The sequence below is a fragment of the Ascaphus truei genome, chromosome 2 (genome assembly GCF_040206685.1).
Source record: "Ascaphus truei isolate aAscTru1 chromosome 2, aAscTru1.hap1, whole genome shotgun sequence".
Lineage (NCBI taxonomy): Eukaryota > Metazoa > Chordata > Amphibia > Anura > Ascaphidae > Ascaphus > Ascaphus truei.
Genome location: NC_134484.1, coordinates 290,660,075 through 290,679,301, shown reverse-complemented (window position 1 = coordinate 290,679,301; position 19,227 = coordinate 290,660,075). Strand labels below are relative to the sequence as shown.

The 19,227-nt window shown below is 46.0% G+C and overlaps 1 protein-coding gene across 7 annotated transcripts in view; it reads right to left on the bottom strand.

The window, feature by feature from the left end:
- The window catches only part of UBP1 (upstream binding protein 1), a 161,062-nt gene that overhangs the window by 113,699 nt on the left and 28,136 nt on the right, over positions 1–19,227 (bottom strand). For 5 of the 7 annotated variants that reach the window (XR_012799184.1, XR_012799185.1, XR_012799186.1 and 2 more), the window contains exons 7-11: positions 19,015–19,125; positions 17,344–17,451; positions 13,770–13,870; positions 13,347–13,410; positions 2,493–2,586 (exon numbers count right to left, since the gene is read on the bottom strand). Coding sequence is in view for 3 of the 7 variants with exons in the window: in XM_075586340.1 (XP_075442455.1) it covers positions 2,493–2,586; positions 13,347–13,410; positions 13,770–13,870; positions 17,344–17,451; positions 19,015–19,125 (478 nt within the window). In the remaining 4 variants the exon portion in view is untranslated. The remainder of the gene's footprint in view (positions 1–2,492; positions 2,587–13,346; positions 13,411–13,769; positions 13,871–17,343; positions 17,452–19,014; positions 19,126–19,227) is intronic. The other 2 variants (XR_012799187.1, XM_075586341.1) reach the window with 1 other exon arrangement.

Sequence of the window (19,227 nt, the reverse complement as noted above, 5' to 3'; positions counted from 1 at the left end):
CACCCCCCCACTCCCTTCATCTCCTCTCACCCCCCCACTCCCTTCATCTCCTCTCACCCCCCCACTCCCTTCATCTCCTCTCACCCCCCTCCCTTCATCCTCTCTCTCACCCCCCTCCCTTCATCCTCTCTCTCACCCCCCTCCCTTCATCCTCTCTCTCACCCCCCTCCCTTCATCCTCTCTCTCACCCCCCTCCCTTCATCCTCTCTCTCACCCCCCTCCCTTCATCCTCTCTCACCCCCCTCCCTTCATCCTCTCACCCCCCTCCCTCCTCTCTCACCCCCTCCCTCCTCTCTCACCCCTCTCCCTCCTCTCTCACCCCTCTCCCTCCTCTCTCATCCCCCTCCCTCCTCTCTCACCCCCCTCCCTCCTCTCTCATCCCCCTCCCTCCTCTCTCATCCCCCTCCCTCCTCTCTCATCCCCCTCCCTCTCATTCTCACCCCCACTGGACAGCCAAACGCATAGGCAGGCAGGAGACACAGACAAGCAGACAGGCAGGAGACACAGACAAGCAGGAGACACAGACAAGCAGACAGGCAGGAGACACAGACAAGCAGACAGGCAGGAGACACAGAAAAGCAGACAGGCAGGAGACACAGACAAGCAGACAGGCAGGAGACACAGACAAGCAGACAGGCAGGAGACACAGACAAGCAGACAGGCAGGAGACAGACAAGCAGACAGGCAGGAGACACAGACAAGCAGACAGGCAGGAGACACAGACAAGCAGACAGGCAGGAGACACAGACAAGCAGACAGGCAGGAGACACAGACAAGCAGACAGGCAGGAGACACAGACAGCCAGGCAGGAGACACAGACAAGCAGACAGGCAGGAGACACAGACAAGCAGACAGGCAGGAGACACAGAAAAGCAGACAGGCAGGAGACACAGACAAGCAGACAGGCAGGAGACACAGAAAAGCAGACAGGCAGGAGACAGACAAGCAGACAGGCAGGAGACAGACAAGCAGACAGGCAGGAGACACAGACAAGCAGACAGGCAGGAGACACAGACAAGCAGACAGGCAGGAGACAGACAAGCAAACAGGCAGGAGACACAGACAAGCAGACAGGCAGGAGACACAGACAAGCAGACAGGCAGGAGACAGACAAGCAAACAGGCAGGAGAGACAGACAAGCAAACAGGCAGGAGACACAGACAGCCAGGCAGGAGACACAGACAAGCAGACAGGCAGGAGACACAGACAAGCAGACAGGCAGGAGACACAGAAAAGCAGACAGGCAGGAGACACAGACAAGCAGACAGGCAGGAGACACAGAAAAGTAGACAGGCAGGAGACAGACAAGCAGACAGGCAGGAGACAGACAAGCAGACAGGCAGGAGACACAGACAAGCAGACAGGCAGGAGACAGACAAGCAGACAGGCAGGAGACACAGACAAGCAGACAGGCAGGAGACACAGACAAGCAGACAGGCAGGAGACACAGACAAGCAGACAGGCAGGAGACACAGACAAGCAGACAGGCAGGAGACACAGACAGCCAGGCAGGAGACACAGACAAGCAGACAGGCAGGAGACACAGACAAGCAGACAGGCAGGAGACACAGAAAAGCAGACAGGCAGGAGACACAGACAAGCAGACAGGCAGGAGACAGACAAGCAGACAGGCAGGAGACACAGACAAGCAGACAGGCAGGAGACACAGACAAGCAGACAGGCAGGAGACACAGACAAGCAAACAGGCAGGAGACACAGACAAGCAGACAGGCAGGAGACAGACAAGCAAACAGGCAGGAGACACAGACAGGCAGGCAGGACACAGATAGGACACAGTCTCACCTCTCTCTGCTGCATGCTTTTCCTCCGCTCTTTGGCCTCACCTCCTGATTGGCTGCTGCTGTGCAATGCAGCCAATCAGGATGGATCAAGTTGCCCAGCCCCCAAGCAGAAGCCCTGCTCTTTCCCCTCTCGCACCAGTTCGGCGAACTTGGGAAATTCTAGGTACAGGTTCGCATGAACCGGTGCGAACCAGCTGAATCCCACCCCTGACACATATACATACATACATACAACACAGTATTTCCTGAGAAGCTGAGTTAATTTCAGCTCGGGTGACATCCAGGTTGTTGAGATACTTACTGAGCTGCCGGTTACTTCCTGGTACATCACACGGACTAATAGAAAGCCGCAACTGATGTTGCAGCTTCTTGTTGGCCGTGTAACTTACAAGATTTAAACGCAATTTTTTTTTCCCTGGAGGGGATGCTACCCGTGGCACCTTTTCTGTTAAGTATATAGAGTACCAGGAGTCACTGTAGCCGAAATTCAAACGGTTAAACTCCGGAGATCACCAGCCCCCTGCTTCCCATTAATGTACAAAAAAAAACCGGTAGGTGGAACTGCTCATTTAACTGAATCATTAAGGCATAGTATGCAAATCCGTTAAGGCACTGACGTAGTCCATGGAAATTGACCTGTTTTATAAACACAAACCTACCTACTCAAACAGAAAAAAAGAGCATTCTTACCTGAGAAATTAGAAAAAAGTCTTGTGTATGTAGGGAACCTGTTCTTCAGCAGCCACTGCTGTGCATCTTGCATTGTAGCAGATGGATGAAGTTGCTGAGAAAAAGATAAAAGTTAATGGTTGAAATGCAGTGTTCGTAGAAAGATGTACAGTACAGTATATATGTAGGTATAACTTTATTTACATAGAGCATGCAGCACTTAACATAGAAGATCTAAAATATGTAATACTGGGTACAGTAGTACAAAGCTGGGATACAGACATCAAATATACAAATTGGTACAGAAGATATTCAATATGTAAAGAGAAGCTTAAAACGCCTCATTTTAACCCCTGTGCTGTTGCTGGAACGGCACACCAGCTAGTAACCCCATGGCCTTTTGTATGTTTTTTCTCCGTGCCTCTAGTTATTTTCAGAAGTTTAGAGCAATCAGAATGGAAGACTAGCAATTCTTCTTTCCAGGCCAAAGCGGAAACCGTGAGGAGTCATGTAATCATGGTAATAATCACAAAACCCTAAGGCCAAAATAATGCTGCCACTCAAATTTAGCATAGGTTGAAGTTGATGGACGTACGTCTTTTTTCAACCTCATCTACTATGTAACTATGTAACTTTGCATCCTTCGGGTAGAAAAATGTGTAAATGGCATTACAATTCATACATTGGGCATCAATATTAAAATCTTTAACACCTATAGCACATGCTAGAGGAAGGTGTCCACAAGCCTATTCACACTGACCAGAGGACAATACCCTTGTCTCAGTATACAATACTTTTCCTCTCAACCCCTCATGCATGGATGACTGTCAATACCCAAGCTATAGAATGCTAATATTCTGAACACCTTATACACAAATGGAGGACCCTGTTGTGATGAACCTCTGCCGTGTATTTAGGTCTCCCATCTTCAGTTTAGAGATCTACATCTGATGGAGACCTCTGCAGCCGTGAAAGCTTATGCACAAAAAAAAACCTTTGTTCGATTGATATGTTTGTCCATTAAAAGCTATCAAACCATTACTGACTACAGTAATATTAGCCACTGGTGCACACTTGTAAAATGCAGAGGACTGACAGCATTTTTGGCAAAAATAACGTTTTTACAGGTACTCTAAACTTAAGAAACAGAATCTGATGGCAGATGAAAGCCACTTGACCCACCTAGTCTGCCCATATTCTTATCTGCTGTAAACCCTCAGACCGTGTTTGATTGTTGGCTTCCTTTCATAATTAGGATAGCCTTTTGTCTATCCCAAGCATTTTCAGATTCCCTTACTACCTCTGTTGGGAGGATATTCAATGAATCCACCACCCTTTCCGTGAAGTATATCCTCACAGTTCCCATTTGTTTGAGACGCTCCAGCTTCAAAGCAGGATCTCTTGTACTTCTCTACCGTACTTTGTTAAAACCCTTTATGAATCTTAAAGTTTCCATAATATCACCACTCTCACTACTATTCTCTAGGCTGTACTAAGCTTTATTGAAGGATGTCTCTGGAGCTGAACCGCATTAATTTCAGGTCTGTGGACCCCCTGCTTCCCGAGCTACAGGCCTCAGTACGGGGTATCAATATCTCCTGCAAGTTTAAATCTCTCGCGTCCTAGTCCACGGGAAGCAGGGGGTCCAGGACCTGAATTTAATGCAGATCAGCTCCGGACATCCTTCTTCAATCCTATGTACTAAAAATAAACTAAAAGCAAAGCTTCATTACCTTGGTGGCTATGGTTATGAAGAGGTTAAAACATTCCGCCTCCGCCAGCGCTCAAACCCCCTCCCCCCACCACCAATTGGCTTAATCACTCACTACCTCCCCACTCCCCCCCTCCCCCCTAGACTGATCCTCAATATCCCTATTAGCCAATAGTGGTTTTTGGACATTAACCAAAAGAAAATACATATACAGTTCAGTAATTACCAAGACTATAAAATACATTTGAAACATAAAACCATTGTCACTGTGGATTACTAGACCCTCTCAATGGAGAGCCTAGATAGCCGCATTGGCAATCAATATTAAGCTTTAATTTAAAATATACATGAACAAATAAAACACATTAATAAAAATACATTAATAAACCCCCCTATTACCTTAATGATTAACCGCCAAGGTAATGAAGGTTTTAACCCTCCCGCTAACCTAACAAAGGCCTATCTAACCTCCCCCCGGTGGCAACTACCCTGTTCACTCACCCCCTCTAACCCCAACACACACAGCAATGGGCAATAGCTTTATTAGTCAGTGTTTTATTGGTTGGGCATTTGGCCCTCTATTGAATGTTGGTGCCACTGAGGACGAGGATGGCCTTCATCATGGCAGAGTAAGTACTACTTATATTCATTTTTTATGTTTCTCAATGGGGAAAAGCGCTATTATCCCGATCTGGCTAATATGGCTATTGCCCATTACTGTGTGGTGGTGTGGGGGGGTGGGGTTGTAAAGGTGCCCATTGATTGCTAATGTGGCAATCTGTGCCCCAATTGAGAGCACAGATAACCACAGTGACAATCAATGGATTTGATGACAATGGTTTGATTTCTATTGTAATGTACAGTGTATTTTATTGTATTTTGTAATGTATATTTTTTTATGCTTCAAAAATGGCCAAAATAGCTATTTGCCAGATCTGGCTAATAGGGCTATTGCCCATTACTGTGTATGTTGGGGGTGGATGATGGAGGTAGTTGTCCCCAGAGAGGGTAGTTAGGTGCAGCCACTAAGGTAATGAAAAAGGGGGGGAGGTATTAATGTATTATTATTGTTTTTTGTTTTTTAATTAAAGCTTAATAGTGATTGCCAATGAAGCTATCTAGGCTCTCCATTAAAATTTTCCTAGGCTTTGGCCACAGTGCCACAGTGCCATAAATGTGATTTAAACTAGCGCTTTAACACAATCAGTGATGAAAAAATATATATAATGGTGCAGTTAATTAGTGATTAAATCTATTAATATAGAAAAGTGGAATGATGTGAAAAACGAAGTCTCAACCTCCAAGTATAATTGTACACAATCTCCACTAATAGACAGAACTTCCAGGATTAGGATGGAGCATGATCGTCAGGATTCCACCATAAATAAAGAGAGAAACAATATAGTGCACTTCTACATATAAGTGACAATGCAACTCTTCAGAGTCTGGGCTCATATAGAGAGCCTACTTACAGACTTGCAGATAGGTAACAGCAGTGGGTGTAGATATTGTCAACAGATCTGGGATCCAGTCTTGTCTTGTATGTCTCAGAGAAAGACAAAGAGAACCAATAGTGCAGACCAATTAAAATTTATTAAACATAAAAGCAAAAACAGTATTGTACTCACATTCTGTACAAAACATATAGGCACATCAAATAGGATGCAACTTTGATACTGCCAATTTGTGCTCCTGATGAAGATGATCTGAATCAGCGAAACGCGATGCTAGAGCAATTAGAGTGCAACGTGACGCCGAGAGGATCAGCCGCTGCCACGACTGCCTATTTCCCCCGTGAAACCGGAAGTGACGTTGACTCCGGCGGATGTGAAGTGATCGTGCTGCGGGAGGATCTTACTAACAGAAACGGCTCCAACTACCCTCCTTCTTGGCAGTATCAAAGTTGCATCCTATTTGATGTGCCTATATGTTTTGTACAGAATGTGAGTACAATACTGTTTTTGCTTTTATGTTTGATACATTTTAATTGGTCTGCACTATTGGTTCTCCTTTGTCTTTCTCTGAGACATACAAGACAAGACTGGATCCCAGATCTGTTGACAATATCTACACCCACTGCTGTTACCTATCTGCAAGTCTGTAAGTAGGCTCTCTGTATGAGCCCAGACTCTGAAAAGTTGCATTGTCACTTTTATATACAGAAGTGCACTATATTGTTTCTTTCTTTATTTACAGTGCCTCACGTGAGTTTTCCACTCCAGCGATGTGTTGACTGTAGGTTTTTGGAAAGGGAGGGGGTGGCATGGGAACCGTGTCAAGGAAGTGTCAGGCATGAGAACACACCTTTACTAAATAATAAAATGCATGTTGTCATGCAATTTAGAGAAGTATTCTGCAAACATATATATACACTATGTCATGCATGAAAACATGCCTTGTTAAAAAAAAAATAGAAAATGTAATGCATTGAAAAAAAGCATTGTACACTACAAAAAATGAAAATAAGTAAAATAACAATAATACAGCTCAACCCCGTTATAGCGCAGTCCTCGGGGGCCCCCCGATCCGACCGCGCTATAACCGGGGTCGCGCTAATTTCAAAAAATTTAAAATGGCCGCCGCGTGCCCGATTGGGGGAGGAGGGAGGAATAGGTGGAGTGAGACGCCAGCAGCCCTACAAGTCCAAGCCCTACACGTCCCCAAGCAGCCACCGTAACTCCCCTCGCACTTCCCCCAGCAGCCACCGTATCGCACGTCAATAAGCAGCCTCACTTCCCCACGCCAGCCCCGCTTTGATCACCCCCCCGCCAGCCCCGCTCCGATCACCTCCCCGCCAGCCCCACTCCAATCACGCCCCCGCCAGCCCCTTCCAATCACCCCCCGCCAGCCCCGCTCCAATCACCCCCCGCCAGCCCCGCTCCAATCACCCCCCCGCCAGCCGCGCTCCAATCACCCCCACGCCAGCCCCGCTCCAATCACCCCCCCCGCCAGCCCCGCTCCAATCACCCCCCTCGCCAGCCCCGCTCCTATCACCCCCCCGCCAGCCTCGCTCCGATCCCTCCTGCCAGCCCCGCTCCGACCCTCCCCCCCCCCCCCGCCAGCCCCGCTCCGATCTCAGCAGCCGACACCAAAGGAGGGGGAGGGGGGGGCTGTGTGTTGTGAGTTGGGAGTGTGTTGTGAGTTGGGAGTGTGGAGTGTGGAGTGCGCTATGTGGAGTGTGCAGTGTGCTATGTGGAGTGTGCAGTGTGCTATGTGGAGTGTGCAGTGTGCTATGTGGAGTGTGCAGTGTGCTATGTGGAGTGTGCAGTGTGCTATGTGGAGTGTGCAGTGTGCAGTGTGCTGTGTGGAGTGTGGAGTGTGGTGCGTGGAGTGTGGTGCGTGTGCAGAGTGTGGTGCGTGTGCAGAGTGTGGTGCGTGTGCAGAGTGTGGTGCGTGTGCAGAGTGTGGTGCGTGTGCAGTGTGTTGTGCGTGTGCAGTGTGTTGTGCGTGTGCAGTGTGTTGTGCGTGTGCAGTGTGTTGTGCGTGTGCAGTGTGTTGTGCGTGTGCAGTGTGTTGTGCGTGTGCAGTGTGTTGTGCGTGTGCAGTGTGTTGTGCGTGTGCAGTGTGTTGTGCGTGTGCAGTGTGTTGTGCGTGTGCAGTGCGTGTGCAGTGTGTTGTGCGTGTGCAGTGTGTTGTGCGTGTGCAGTGTGTTGTGCGTGTGCAGTGTGTTGTGCGTGTGCAGTGTGTTGTGCGTGTGCAGTGTGTTGTGCGTGTGCAGTGTGTTGTGCGCGTGCAGTGTGTTGTGCGCGTGCAGTGTGTTGTGCGTGTGCAGTGTGTTGTGCGTGCGCAGTGCGCGTGCGCAGTGTGCGTGTGCTTGCGTGGAGCGCGTGCGTGGAGCGCAGCGAGTGTGTGCAGTGTGCGTGTGCTGTGTGCGTGTGCAGTGAGAGTGTGCGCGTGGAGTGCGTGCGTGGAGCGCAGCGTGCGTGTGCAGTGTGCGTGTGCAGCGTGCAGCGAGTGTGTGCAGCGTGCAGCGAGTGTGTGCAGCGTGCAGCGAGTGTGTGCAGCGTGCAGCGAGTGTGTGCAGCGTGCAGCGAGTGTGTGCAGCGTGCAGCGAGTGTGTGCAGCGTGCAGCGAGTGTGTGCAGCGTGCAGCGAGTGTGTGCAGCGTGCAGCGAGTGTGTGCAGCGTGCAGCGAGTGTGTGCAGCGTGCAGCGAGTGTGTGCAGCGTGCAGCGAGTGTGTGCAGCGAGTGTGTGCAGCGAGTGTGTGCAGCGAGCGTGTGCAGCGAGCGTGTGCAGCGAGTGTGTGCAGCGTGCAGCGAGCGTGTGCAGCGAGCGTGTGCAGCGTGCAGCGAGCGTGTGCAGCGTGCGTGTGCAGCGTGCAGCGAGCGTGTGCAGCGTGCAGCGTGCAGCGAGCATGTGCAGCGAGCATGTGCAGCGTGCAGCGAGCGTGTGCAGCGAGCGTGTGCAGTGTGCAGCGAGCGTGTGCAGTGGGCGTGCGCAGTGCGCAGCGGGCGTGTGCAGTGCGCAGCGGGCGTGTGCAGTGAGTGTGTGCAGTGTACAGTGTGCTATGAGAGCGCGCTGAGCAGTGTGCTATGAGAGCGCGCTGAGCAGTGTGCTATGAGAGCGCGCTGAGCAGTGTGCTATGAGAGCGCGCTGAGCAGTGTGCTTTGAGAGCGCGCAGAGCAGTGTGCTATGAGAGCGCGCTGAGCAGTGTGCTATGAGAGCGCGCTGAGCAGTGTGCTATGAGAGCGCGCTGAGCAGTGTGCTATGAGAGTGCGCTATGAGTGTGCAGTGCGCGAGTGTAATGCGAGTGTGCAGTGCGCGAGTGTAATGCGAGTGTGCAGTGCGCGAGTGTAATGCGAGTGTGCAGTGCGCGAGTGTAATGCGAGTGTGCAGTGCGCGAGTGTAATGCGAGTGTGCAGTGCGCGAGTGTAATGCGAGTGTGCAGTGCGAGTGTGCAGTGCGCGAGTTTAATGCGAGTGTGCAGTGTGCGAGTGTAATGCGAGTGTGCAGTGCGCGAGTGTAATGCGAGTGTGCAGTGCGCGAGTGCAATGCGAGTGTGCAGTGCGCGAGTGTAATGCGAGTGTGCAGTGCGCGAGTGTAATGAGAGTGTGCAGTGCGCGAGTGTAATGCGAGTGTGCAGTGCGCGAGTGTAATGAGTGTGCAGTGCGCGAGTGTAATGCGAGTGTGCAGTGCGCGAGTGTAATGAGAGTGTGCAGTGCGCGAGTGTAATGAGAGTGTGCAGTGCGCGAGTGTAATGAGAGTGTGCAGTGCGCGAGTGTAATGAGAGTGTGCAGTGCGCGAGTGTAATGAGAGTGTGCAGTGCGCGAGTGTAATGAGAGTGTGCAGTGCGCGAGTGTAATGAGAGTGTGCAGTGCGCGAGTGTAATGAGAGTGTGCAGTGCGCGAGTGTAATGAGAGTGTGCAGTGCGCGAGTGTAATGAGAGTGTGCAGTGCGCGAGTGTAATGAGAGTGTGCAGTGCGCGAGTGTAATGAGAGTGTGCAGTGCGCGAGTGTAATGAGAGTGTGCAGTGCGCGAGTGTAATGAGAGTGTGCAGTGCGCGAGTGTAATGAGAGTGTGCAGTGCGCGAGTGTAATGAGAGTGTGCAGTGCGCGAGTGTAATGAGAGTGTGCAGTGCGCGAGTGTAATGAGAGTGTGCAGTGCGCGAGTGTAATGAGAGTGTGCAGTGCGCGAGTGTAATGAGAGTGTGCAGTGCGCGAGTGTAATGAGAGTGTGCAGTGCGCGAGTGTAATGAGTGTGCAGTGCGCGAGTGTAATGAGTGTGCAGTGCGCGAGTGTAATGAGTGTGCAGTGCGCGAGTGTAATGAGTGTGCAGTGCGCGAGTGTAATGAGTGTGCAGTGCGCGAGTGTAATGAGTGTGCAGTGCGCGAGTGTGCTATGAGAGTGTGCAGTGTAGTGTGCTATGAGAGTGCGCAGTGAGTGTGCTTGTAGCGCGTGCGTGCAGTGCTTGTGTGCTGTGCGTGCAGCGTGCTGTGCATGCGCTGCGCGTGCAGTGCTTGTGTGCTGCGCGTGCAGTGCTTGTGTGCTGCGCGTGCAGTGCTTGTGTGCTGCGCGTGCAGTGCTTGTGTGCTGCGCGTGCAGTGCTTGTGTGCTGCGCGTGCAGCGCTTGTGTGCTGCACGTGCAGCGCTTGTGTGCTGCGCTTGCTGCGCTTGTGTGCAGCGCTTGTGTGCTGCACTTGTGTGCTGCGCTTGTGTTCAGCGTGCAGTGCTTGTGTGTGCTGCGCGTGTGCACGTGCAGTGCTCGTGTGCAATGCAGTTGTGCCGTGCACTGTGCGTGCAACGCGCTATGCATCGCGTGCAGTGCGCAGTGTGTGTGTGTGTTCAGTGCGCAGTGTGTGTGTGTGTGTTCAGTGCGCAGTGTGTGTGTGTGTGTGTTCAGTGCGCAGTGTGTGTGTGTGTGTTCAGTGCGCAGTGTGTGTGTGTGTGTGTTCAGTGCGCAGTGTGTGTGTGTGTGTGTGTTCAGTGCGCAGTGTGTGTGTGTGTGTGTTCAGTGCGCAGTGTGTGTGTGTGTGTTCAGTGCGCAGTGTGTGTGTGTGTGTTCAGTGCGCAGTGTGTGTGTGTGTGTGTTCAGTGCGCAGTGTGTGTGTGTGTCCAGTGCGCAGTGTGTGTGTGTGTTCAGTGCGCAGTGTGTGTGTGTGTGTGTGTTCAGTGCGCAGTGTGTGTGTGTGTGTGTTCAGTGCGCAGTGTGTGTGTGTGTGTGTGTGTGTGTGTGTGTTCAGTGCGCAGTGTGTGTGTGTGTTCAGTGCGCAGTGTGTGTGTTCAGTGCGCAGTGTGTGTGTGTGTGTTCAGTGCGCAGTGTGTGTGTGTGTTCAGTGCGCAGTGTGTGTGTGTTCAGTGCGCAGTGTGTGTGTGTTCAGTGCGCAGTGTGTGTGTGTGTTCAGTGCGCAGTGTGTGTGTGTTCAGTGCGCAGTGTGTGTGTGTGTGTGTTCAGTGCGCAGTGTGTGTGTGTTCAGTGCGCAGTGTGTGTGTGTGTGTGTGTTCAGTGCGCAGTGTGTGTGTGTGTGTTCAGTGCGCAGTGTGTGTGTGTGTTCAGTGCGCAGTGTGTGTGTGTGTTCAGTGCGCAGTGTGTGTGTGTTCAGTGCGCAGTGTGTGTGTGTGTTCAGTGCGCAGTGTGTGTGTGTGTTCAGTGCGCAGTGTGTGTGTGTTCAGTGCGCAGTGTGTGTGTGTTCAGTGCGCAGTGTGTGTGTGTGTTCAGTGCGCAGTGTGTGTGTGTGTTCAGTGCGCAGTGTGTGTGTGTGTTCAGTGCGCAGTGTGTGTGTGTTCAGTGTGCAGTGTGTGTGTGTTCAGTGCGCAGTGTGTGTGTGTTCAGTGCGCAGTATGTGTTCAGTGCGCAGTATGTGTTCAGTGCGCAGTGCGTGCGCAGTGCGCGGTGCGCAGTGAGAGTGTACGGTGCGCAGTGAGAGTGTACGGTGCGCAGTGCGGGTGCGCAGTGAGGATGCGCAGTGTGCAGTGAGGATGCGCAGTGCACAGTGAGCGTGTGCGTGTGCAGTGTGTGTGCAGTGCGCTTTTTTTTTCATTTGGGGTCCACGCTCAAACCACGTTACAGCGGATCGCGCAATAACAGGGTTGAGCTGTTCTTACAAGTAATGGACAATGCATCAGAAATTTCTCTGCATAAATTAACATGGATATTTCTGTCATGGTATGAATGACAGCGTTGATTCCATAAAGGTTCACGCTGGTAAACCTCAGAAATCAAATTTTCAATAGTCGAGTAGTCCATATTCTCACAGCAAGCAAGCACAACTGAACTCTTTTTAAAAGTATTTGAACAGTATCCAGGCAGAATAGATTACCTAATTTTTCATTAGCTTTTAATTTTCATTGGCTGTTAGCCGCTCACATGACCAGGCTGTAGCTCTACAATAGCAAACAAGTCTGTCTCCTTGTAGCTCACGTGCATGTGCAAGCTTGCGCTCACTATGGCAATGTGCTTTTGGAATACACACGTTTGTTTGTTGCAAGAGCTATGTAGCTTGCTCCGTATCTTGCACTAGTGAGTCCCTAGGGTTTTATGTTTCAAATATATTTTATTGTTTTTGTAATTACTGTACTTTGTGTATTTTATTTTGGTTAATGCCCAAAACCAGGAATATTGGGCATTAGTCTAGAAGTGGGTGTGTCTACCCGGGGCGTGTTTATCCCCTTCAATACCTTAGCGGTTAGCCACTAAGGCAATTAAACTTTGCTTTTAGTTTACATAGGATTGAAGCAAGGGGTCTACGGAGCTGAACCACATTAATTTCAGGTCCGGGGACCCCCTGCTTCCCAAGGTAGAGGCCTCCTTATGGGGTGCCCATATATGGGGCTATTTAAATGTCCCTGTCACTTGGGGCCGTGACACGGGAGATTCCGGCACCCCATACGAAATGTGCTGGATTTGAGATAATCAGCAGTATTTCCATTATTTCCCCCAATACTGACATCAGGCACACTGGCCTGTAGGTATCTGCCCTACTTGTACAATCATTTGGAACAACGGTTAATAGTTGCTGGTTAAACTGTTCTGTTAATGGTGTTCCCTGCACACCCCTAAGCATTTTAATATCCTTGCATATATCATGTCTGGCCCCTTTGACTTGTCCACTTCATTTTGAAAATTTCAGTAGGGCTTTCTGCTACGTATGCACCTTTCCAGGAGAAAGGAGGGAGGGTGACAGGGGATGGGTATGAGGTTAGAGGGGTTGACACCATCTGTCAGATTGAAGTCTCCTTTAATTGCCATTTTAAGAATCTCTTAAGAATATTAATAGCCTATCAAATTCCTCTCTTCCTGGACGTTGTAGGTGACCTTAGTATGAATAACAACCTTTTCACCAGTTTCTAGGTTTACCCGTCTTTTTTACCTTGTACTAAAGTACCCTCTATGTCACAGAAAGGCCAACAACCTCCTCACTTCCTTCCCACTCTGTCCTTTCTAAATACAGTGTAACCTGGTATAGCCAAGTCCAACTTCTGATTTTCATTGAGTCATGACTCCGTAATAGTCACAATATCCTAGTCAACCTCACCAGTGTGTGTGCAAGTGTATTTTTACACAAATAAAGACATTTCGACCCCTTCTAAAATATCAGGCTCACTACATCACAGCAAAGAGAGAGCAGCATGCAACACAACTGTGCATCACACTACACCACATTTCAACAACATTAACTAGATTACTATGTGTTTTTTTAATTAGGAAAAAAAAAACATATTACTTACTTCAACAGTCCCTTGTGGACTCACTACTTCAACAGTCACTTGATGATTTGGCGAAGATGAATTGCTGAAAGCAAAATCAAATGGTAAGGTCACAAGCTTGATTTTTCAACAGAACAGACTGCAACAAAAAGTTCACCAGAAAGGAGGATCTTAAGTCCCCCATTCCAAAGACAGAACAGTGTTTAAAAAGGAAAACGGTAGTTCTCAAAAATAAAAAAAAAGTTGCTACGGGAAACATCTGTCTAATGCAAAGTAAATGTCATTTTAGATATTGCCAACTTTAAAACCGTGAGACTCCAGCATTTTGATAGCATTGGGCTGAGAATCTGCAGATCTGGCACCTAAAGATGCTCAAGTAAATTGTCAGTTTTAGATTACGACTGATTTCTCTTTGGCCACAGATTTCTAGTATACCGCACTTACCTGTCTGGTACACTGTAGGTACTGTGCTGCGTAGAAGAGGTAAATGTAGGCGTCGTGGTTGGGCTGGTATCTACATATGCTGTGTCTGGCCAAGGCGAACACTGAAGAAAGAGCACAAGAAACATAATTAGGTAAATAGTTAAAAAAAAAAAAGTGGAAATAACTAGGTAAATACTTAACCAGTCCATAGTTTAGCCATTTTTGCAAATCAACAGCCACTTCCAAAAAAATGGGGCAAGTGTGAGAACATGGGTACGCAAGGGAATTTGCAGTTTATTATTACACTGCAATAATTAAATGGAAAATGTAATGAAGGGTGGATTTAAATGGAACTATGCAACCAGTAAATCCATACACTAATTTGAGTACAGGGACTTGTTTTTTTTACTAGTGTATCGTTATCTCAAGTTTCTTAGTAGGCAGTATACAATATCAGTCCAAGTATCAATCATGGGGCAGATTTAATATTCTCTAAAGAGGCCAGCATGCACCACATTGCCTATTGAACCAGCTCCTAAAGTGTAGTACTTTAACAAATGCGCTGGACAGTTTTACCTACAACAGTTTTAGTCTGCAACTTGGAAAAAAGTCTCTTTTTTTTTAACCACGGTTTCTAGAGTTTTGCTACACATATGAAAGTTCTGTAATAAGCCAGCTCAAAGATTTCCTCAATGTATTTTAGAATTTAAAATGCAGAAGCAACAAACAATATTAGTCCTGTGCATCAAGCTCATGCATGGCATGTTGCATTTTTTTTTAATACATATTACTGAACAAAAGTGGGCAAGACCTAAAATAGAATCACTTTATAGAAGACACGGACTTAAATGATCACATCAAAGTGAATGCCAGACAGATTAAGATTGGACAACATATTGCAAAATTCAGAATGTTCACCTTCAGATTAAATGTACGATTCCTTAATGTTGACAATTACAACAAATCAGCAGTACTAGATGTTCAAGATGTCATTTAGATGTCTATTTCTCCATCAGCTAGTCTTTTTGCAGACAACATGCTTTCTCTCTCCCTCTGCAGTCTTGACTTACTTCTGCGCTTAGAATTTCTTCCATGCAACAGGAATAAAACCATGCTGCTATAAAAGCCTTGGTCTCTGCTTCTCTCCTCAAAATCATTCCAACGGTTTACCTTCTCATGTTATAAGGTCTATAGGCTCCTCACTTCTTATATATAAGCCTTAAATCATGCATTTGACCTTTACTTATTTCTTGCTCACTTCACTGTGTTTGTGCCAATGCCTTCAGTTTGTGCCCCTCTTATTTGCTCCCCAATCTTGCCTCTTGAAAAGGTGGATATGTAAAGGTTGTGGAGCACACTTTAGTAAGTGTTCGATTTTTAAAAAAATTTTTTGTTGCATATCACCCTCTGTGCGCTACAGGGAAAGTAATATCGCAAAACGTAACAGAAAAGCTGGTGCTCTTAAGTTAGCTCTGCATACATGGCTTGTGCTATTTAAAAATAAAAAATAAATAAAGGTTTGTGATAGACTAAATAGCTTGTGTTACACCACAGAATACTGCATTCCCCAATTGCACTTGAATACCTGCTGTACCTTTCCTATATTATTGCCTGATTATTTTGCTAATCAATTAAAAATCGGGGATAACTTTGAAAGCAAATATTTTTGTTAAAGATCTTAATGCCCTGACAGTTTTTAAAGCTTATTTATCTAGTGCTACTGCTCTAAGCTTGCATAGCTAGAAGGGTGCAATGACCCTGTATACGTCAAAATGTAATTTTCTATGAAAATGGTTCCCATCATGTCTTATTATAGAAGTCCCAGGTATCTCTCCACGTGTTGTAAAAATTAGTATTTTGGGAGGTATAAAAGTCAATAGGTACTCTACCAAGTTGGACTCCCTCTTCTCTCCACAAAAGCCCTCTTTCAGGGTTCCAGCTCAGTGTTGCAAATTTTGGTCAAACTAAAAAACGCATGCAAAATGTTTCTCGCAAAACCAATTTCAATTTGACCGTTCAAAAATGTGTAGAGCCAAAACTGGTGCAGGCATCTGAAGCGATCAATTACATTTTCACAAATACTATTTTTTATGCTAGTGAGAGTAGAGAGGAGACGCACTAAGGTCCATTGCACTCGCTCTAGTATTAACCCTCTCTCATTCAAGTCTATAACAGTTAACGCTGGATCGGGTGTGTTGACCAAAAAACAGACCTCGGTGAATCTACCCCAAGTGTTTATATTAATGTCTTACAGAAAGGGCTCCTTCCTGAACTTCATTTAAGAAAAACCATTTAAGAATCCAGCTGTGTCTGTTCCAGCAGCAGAATGCAGCCGATAGGAATTTTAGGGAGATCCTTTAAAAAAAAAAAAAAAAGAGGATGAAGAAATGGCGCACATGTTGTACTCAGGATGATTTAGCTACTAGAACAGACTCAAAGAACCGGAGACATTGCTTTTTGTGTTTTTGTCTCGTAAGCAAGTCATACATACATTTTAAAAAGCAGTTAGCCCATGGATACACCAGATAGCAACACCTTGCAAAATTCTACACACTTCAGCAGCATACCGAAAAGCTCCCCCCGCCACCCATGGCAGCACATTTTGCTTAAGTGTTAGATTTAGGAAGGATTCCTTGTTGGGGTAAAAAAAATATTTGATGAGTGAAAATAAATCATTACTATTTCATGTAAAAGACAGAAGGAAAAGAAGGTGCTCCCTATAAATATTGTTTTCTACATAACATTAAGTAGTGTGACTGCACAAAGACACCAGACATTGTTCTCCCCCTCAAAAAAAAAAAAAAAAAAAGCGAGCTAGTTGGGTTCATATTTTATTACAATCCCTCCAAGAAAGAAGGTGGCATACAGTCTTTATATAGTTTTATTGCTTCTCAATGATATGGGTTGTAATTAGCCTTCAAAATCAGAGGGTAATCTGAAAAAAACACAATTATGATAGATGAATAATTCAGAAAACTTTCTAGCTATTTTATGGACAAACTCCTTTCCTAAATGCTTCATTTAGTACTAAAGGCTGACAGAGATGCGACATTAACCACTCCATCTAGAGTTTTCAGTGAAAAAAATGGGCACTAAAAGACATCCATATCTAGTAGAAGTATCTAAAAGGGGTGAATCTGTCAAGAATACTTCCAAGTTTTCCAATCGTTTCATTTAGTGTTGTACTTCGGGAAGGAAGAGAGCTTCAACTGGGAACTCTGCCCTGTCTTATATCTCCCATGATCTTGAAATATGTAAACTTGCTTAAATTGCAGGAAACAAATTTAAAATGCCCATATTCTTTACTCCATCAGAACCATCACAAATAGGTCCTTTTTGGCCTAAATCTCATCTTAATGGAAGATGTATGCTTTTCTCAAATTGGTCAGTCATAAATGCAACTGTGCTTGGTATCTTTGTGCACTCAATTACTACTTGCATTTACAAATAAGTTTTTCAAAATGTGAGAAAACAAAAATACACAGATTTTAGCCAGTGGGCATTTGGATCATGGAAGCATGTCCTATATCTAACACTTATTCTTGCACAAGAGGTCTTGCACAATTTTAAAAAAAAGTAAGCAGGTGTCCCTTACGCTGCCTCGCTTTGCCAGAGAATCACCGCAGTCTGCTGGCAAAGTCCGCTTGCTGGACTTTTTCTGCTCATGTTCAACTGCATCTTCAATTATAGGCTCAAGCCTCATCTGGGATAAACACCAAAGATTTGGATCAATTTTCTTTTCATGACATAGTCAAGAAAGATCTAAAACGCCTTTTGTGTTTTATCTCCTTCAGCTTGAGGACTTAAAAACTCAAGAAAAAAATGGTATTAAAAAAAAAAGTGAGGCACTTGGCCAAACTATTAATTTGTAAAATTAAAATATAAATTTGGAAGTTTCCTTTAAACCCACTGTGTAAGGTTTTTAGATCTGTACATGACTTATTCCTTATATTTACCTTTAATATTTCTCCAACATTAACATTAATCCCTTCACTGTCAAAAGGGTAAGTAATTACAATGAGTTGCAATGAGTTAGCAACACAGGTATTAATAGTGGTGGACATTAAGCTTTCCACAATCAGTCCAATCATTCCCACCCAAGCCAAAATGGCTACAATGTGTTTTAAATTGTGCTTGCCATTAAAAGGCAGTTAAAAGAAAGGAGCGATTATTTCCATTATATCCCAAATATTTCCTATTTTTAGTGCATAAAACAAAAGATATTTACAATAGCTGGGCCCCATCCTCCATCTCCCTCCAAAATAAAATGCTGGTAATAATGACTAAAACCATAAACAGACCTCTCTGGCGCTGATGGCTCAAAAAGCACGATAGATCTGAGATGGAATAAACTTGAGTCATTGCCAACAGCTGATTTGGAGAAGTTGGCGCCACGAAGCTGAGAGGCTGACGGAGAGCACCATCCACAAACGGGAGAAGATCCATTTGCTTGTGAAATTGTCCACATTAAGGCTGGAGACCTCACCACTTGATGTGAGTAGGTTTTCAATTTTTACCCACGGCGGAGGAGCGTATAACGGAAGTGACCGAGGTCATTACCATTCTTAAATGTTATGTTGTGAGCACGGAGTGTGTGCATACATATGTATTTTATCATTTATTTCATTTTTATACCCTTATTAAATTGTTACCCTTTGCCTGATATACCAAGCATATCAATTCTTTTCTCTGGTAATGCACTGGGGTTTACATCAATGCAATAATTCAAGTTTATTCCATCTCAGATCCATCGTGCTTTTTGAGTAATCAGCGCCAGAGGTCTGTTTATGGTTATATCTATACTGGACATTAGACATCCAGGGGACTTTTTCGGCTGCTTTTGGGACAATATTACAGGGTCACCACATGGGACTTTAAGGTTTATTAGTTATGTTCGTTATGTGTTTGATATATGAGTGATTTTCAGTCACATATTTACAATTCACTATTTATGTGTTATATTATTAGGAGATATTAGCGCTTTTTGTACACTAATTGTTTATTTTGGTAATGACTGTTACATCCCAAAGTTGTACTCCAAGATTCTAAATTTAAAAACACAGCCCAAAATAATCTTGGCGTTCCAACAAACCCCAATGCCTATGCACTACTAAAGTCTTCTACTAGATGAAGAATCTGGAAAATCGATTGCACAGCAACACAATGTGAAAAAAACGCTTTGCACTGAAAGTTTTAGGGGCAAAATACCTAAACACCAAGTCTATTTAGAAATGCTTGGCAGCCAGCAATATTCATGTCATGTTACCTCTGTGAGGATTGTGGTTTCATAGGAAGGTTGGTATTTCTCTCTCTCTTGAGCTGTTCTTTTCTCCATCTTCTCTCTGTCTGTTTTCTGCTTCCGGTCAGCTCCTTTTGGCTGGAGATATGATTAATAAAAAAGCATGAACCAATTACAGAGAAAAAGGCAGCTTTGATTTGTTCACCAAGATAGTTCCAAATGCTCAAACATTACACTTTT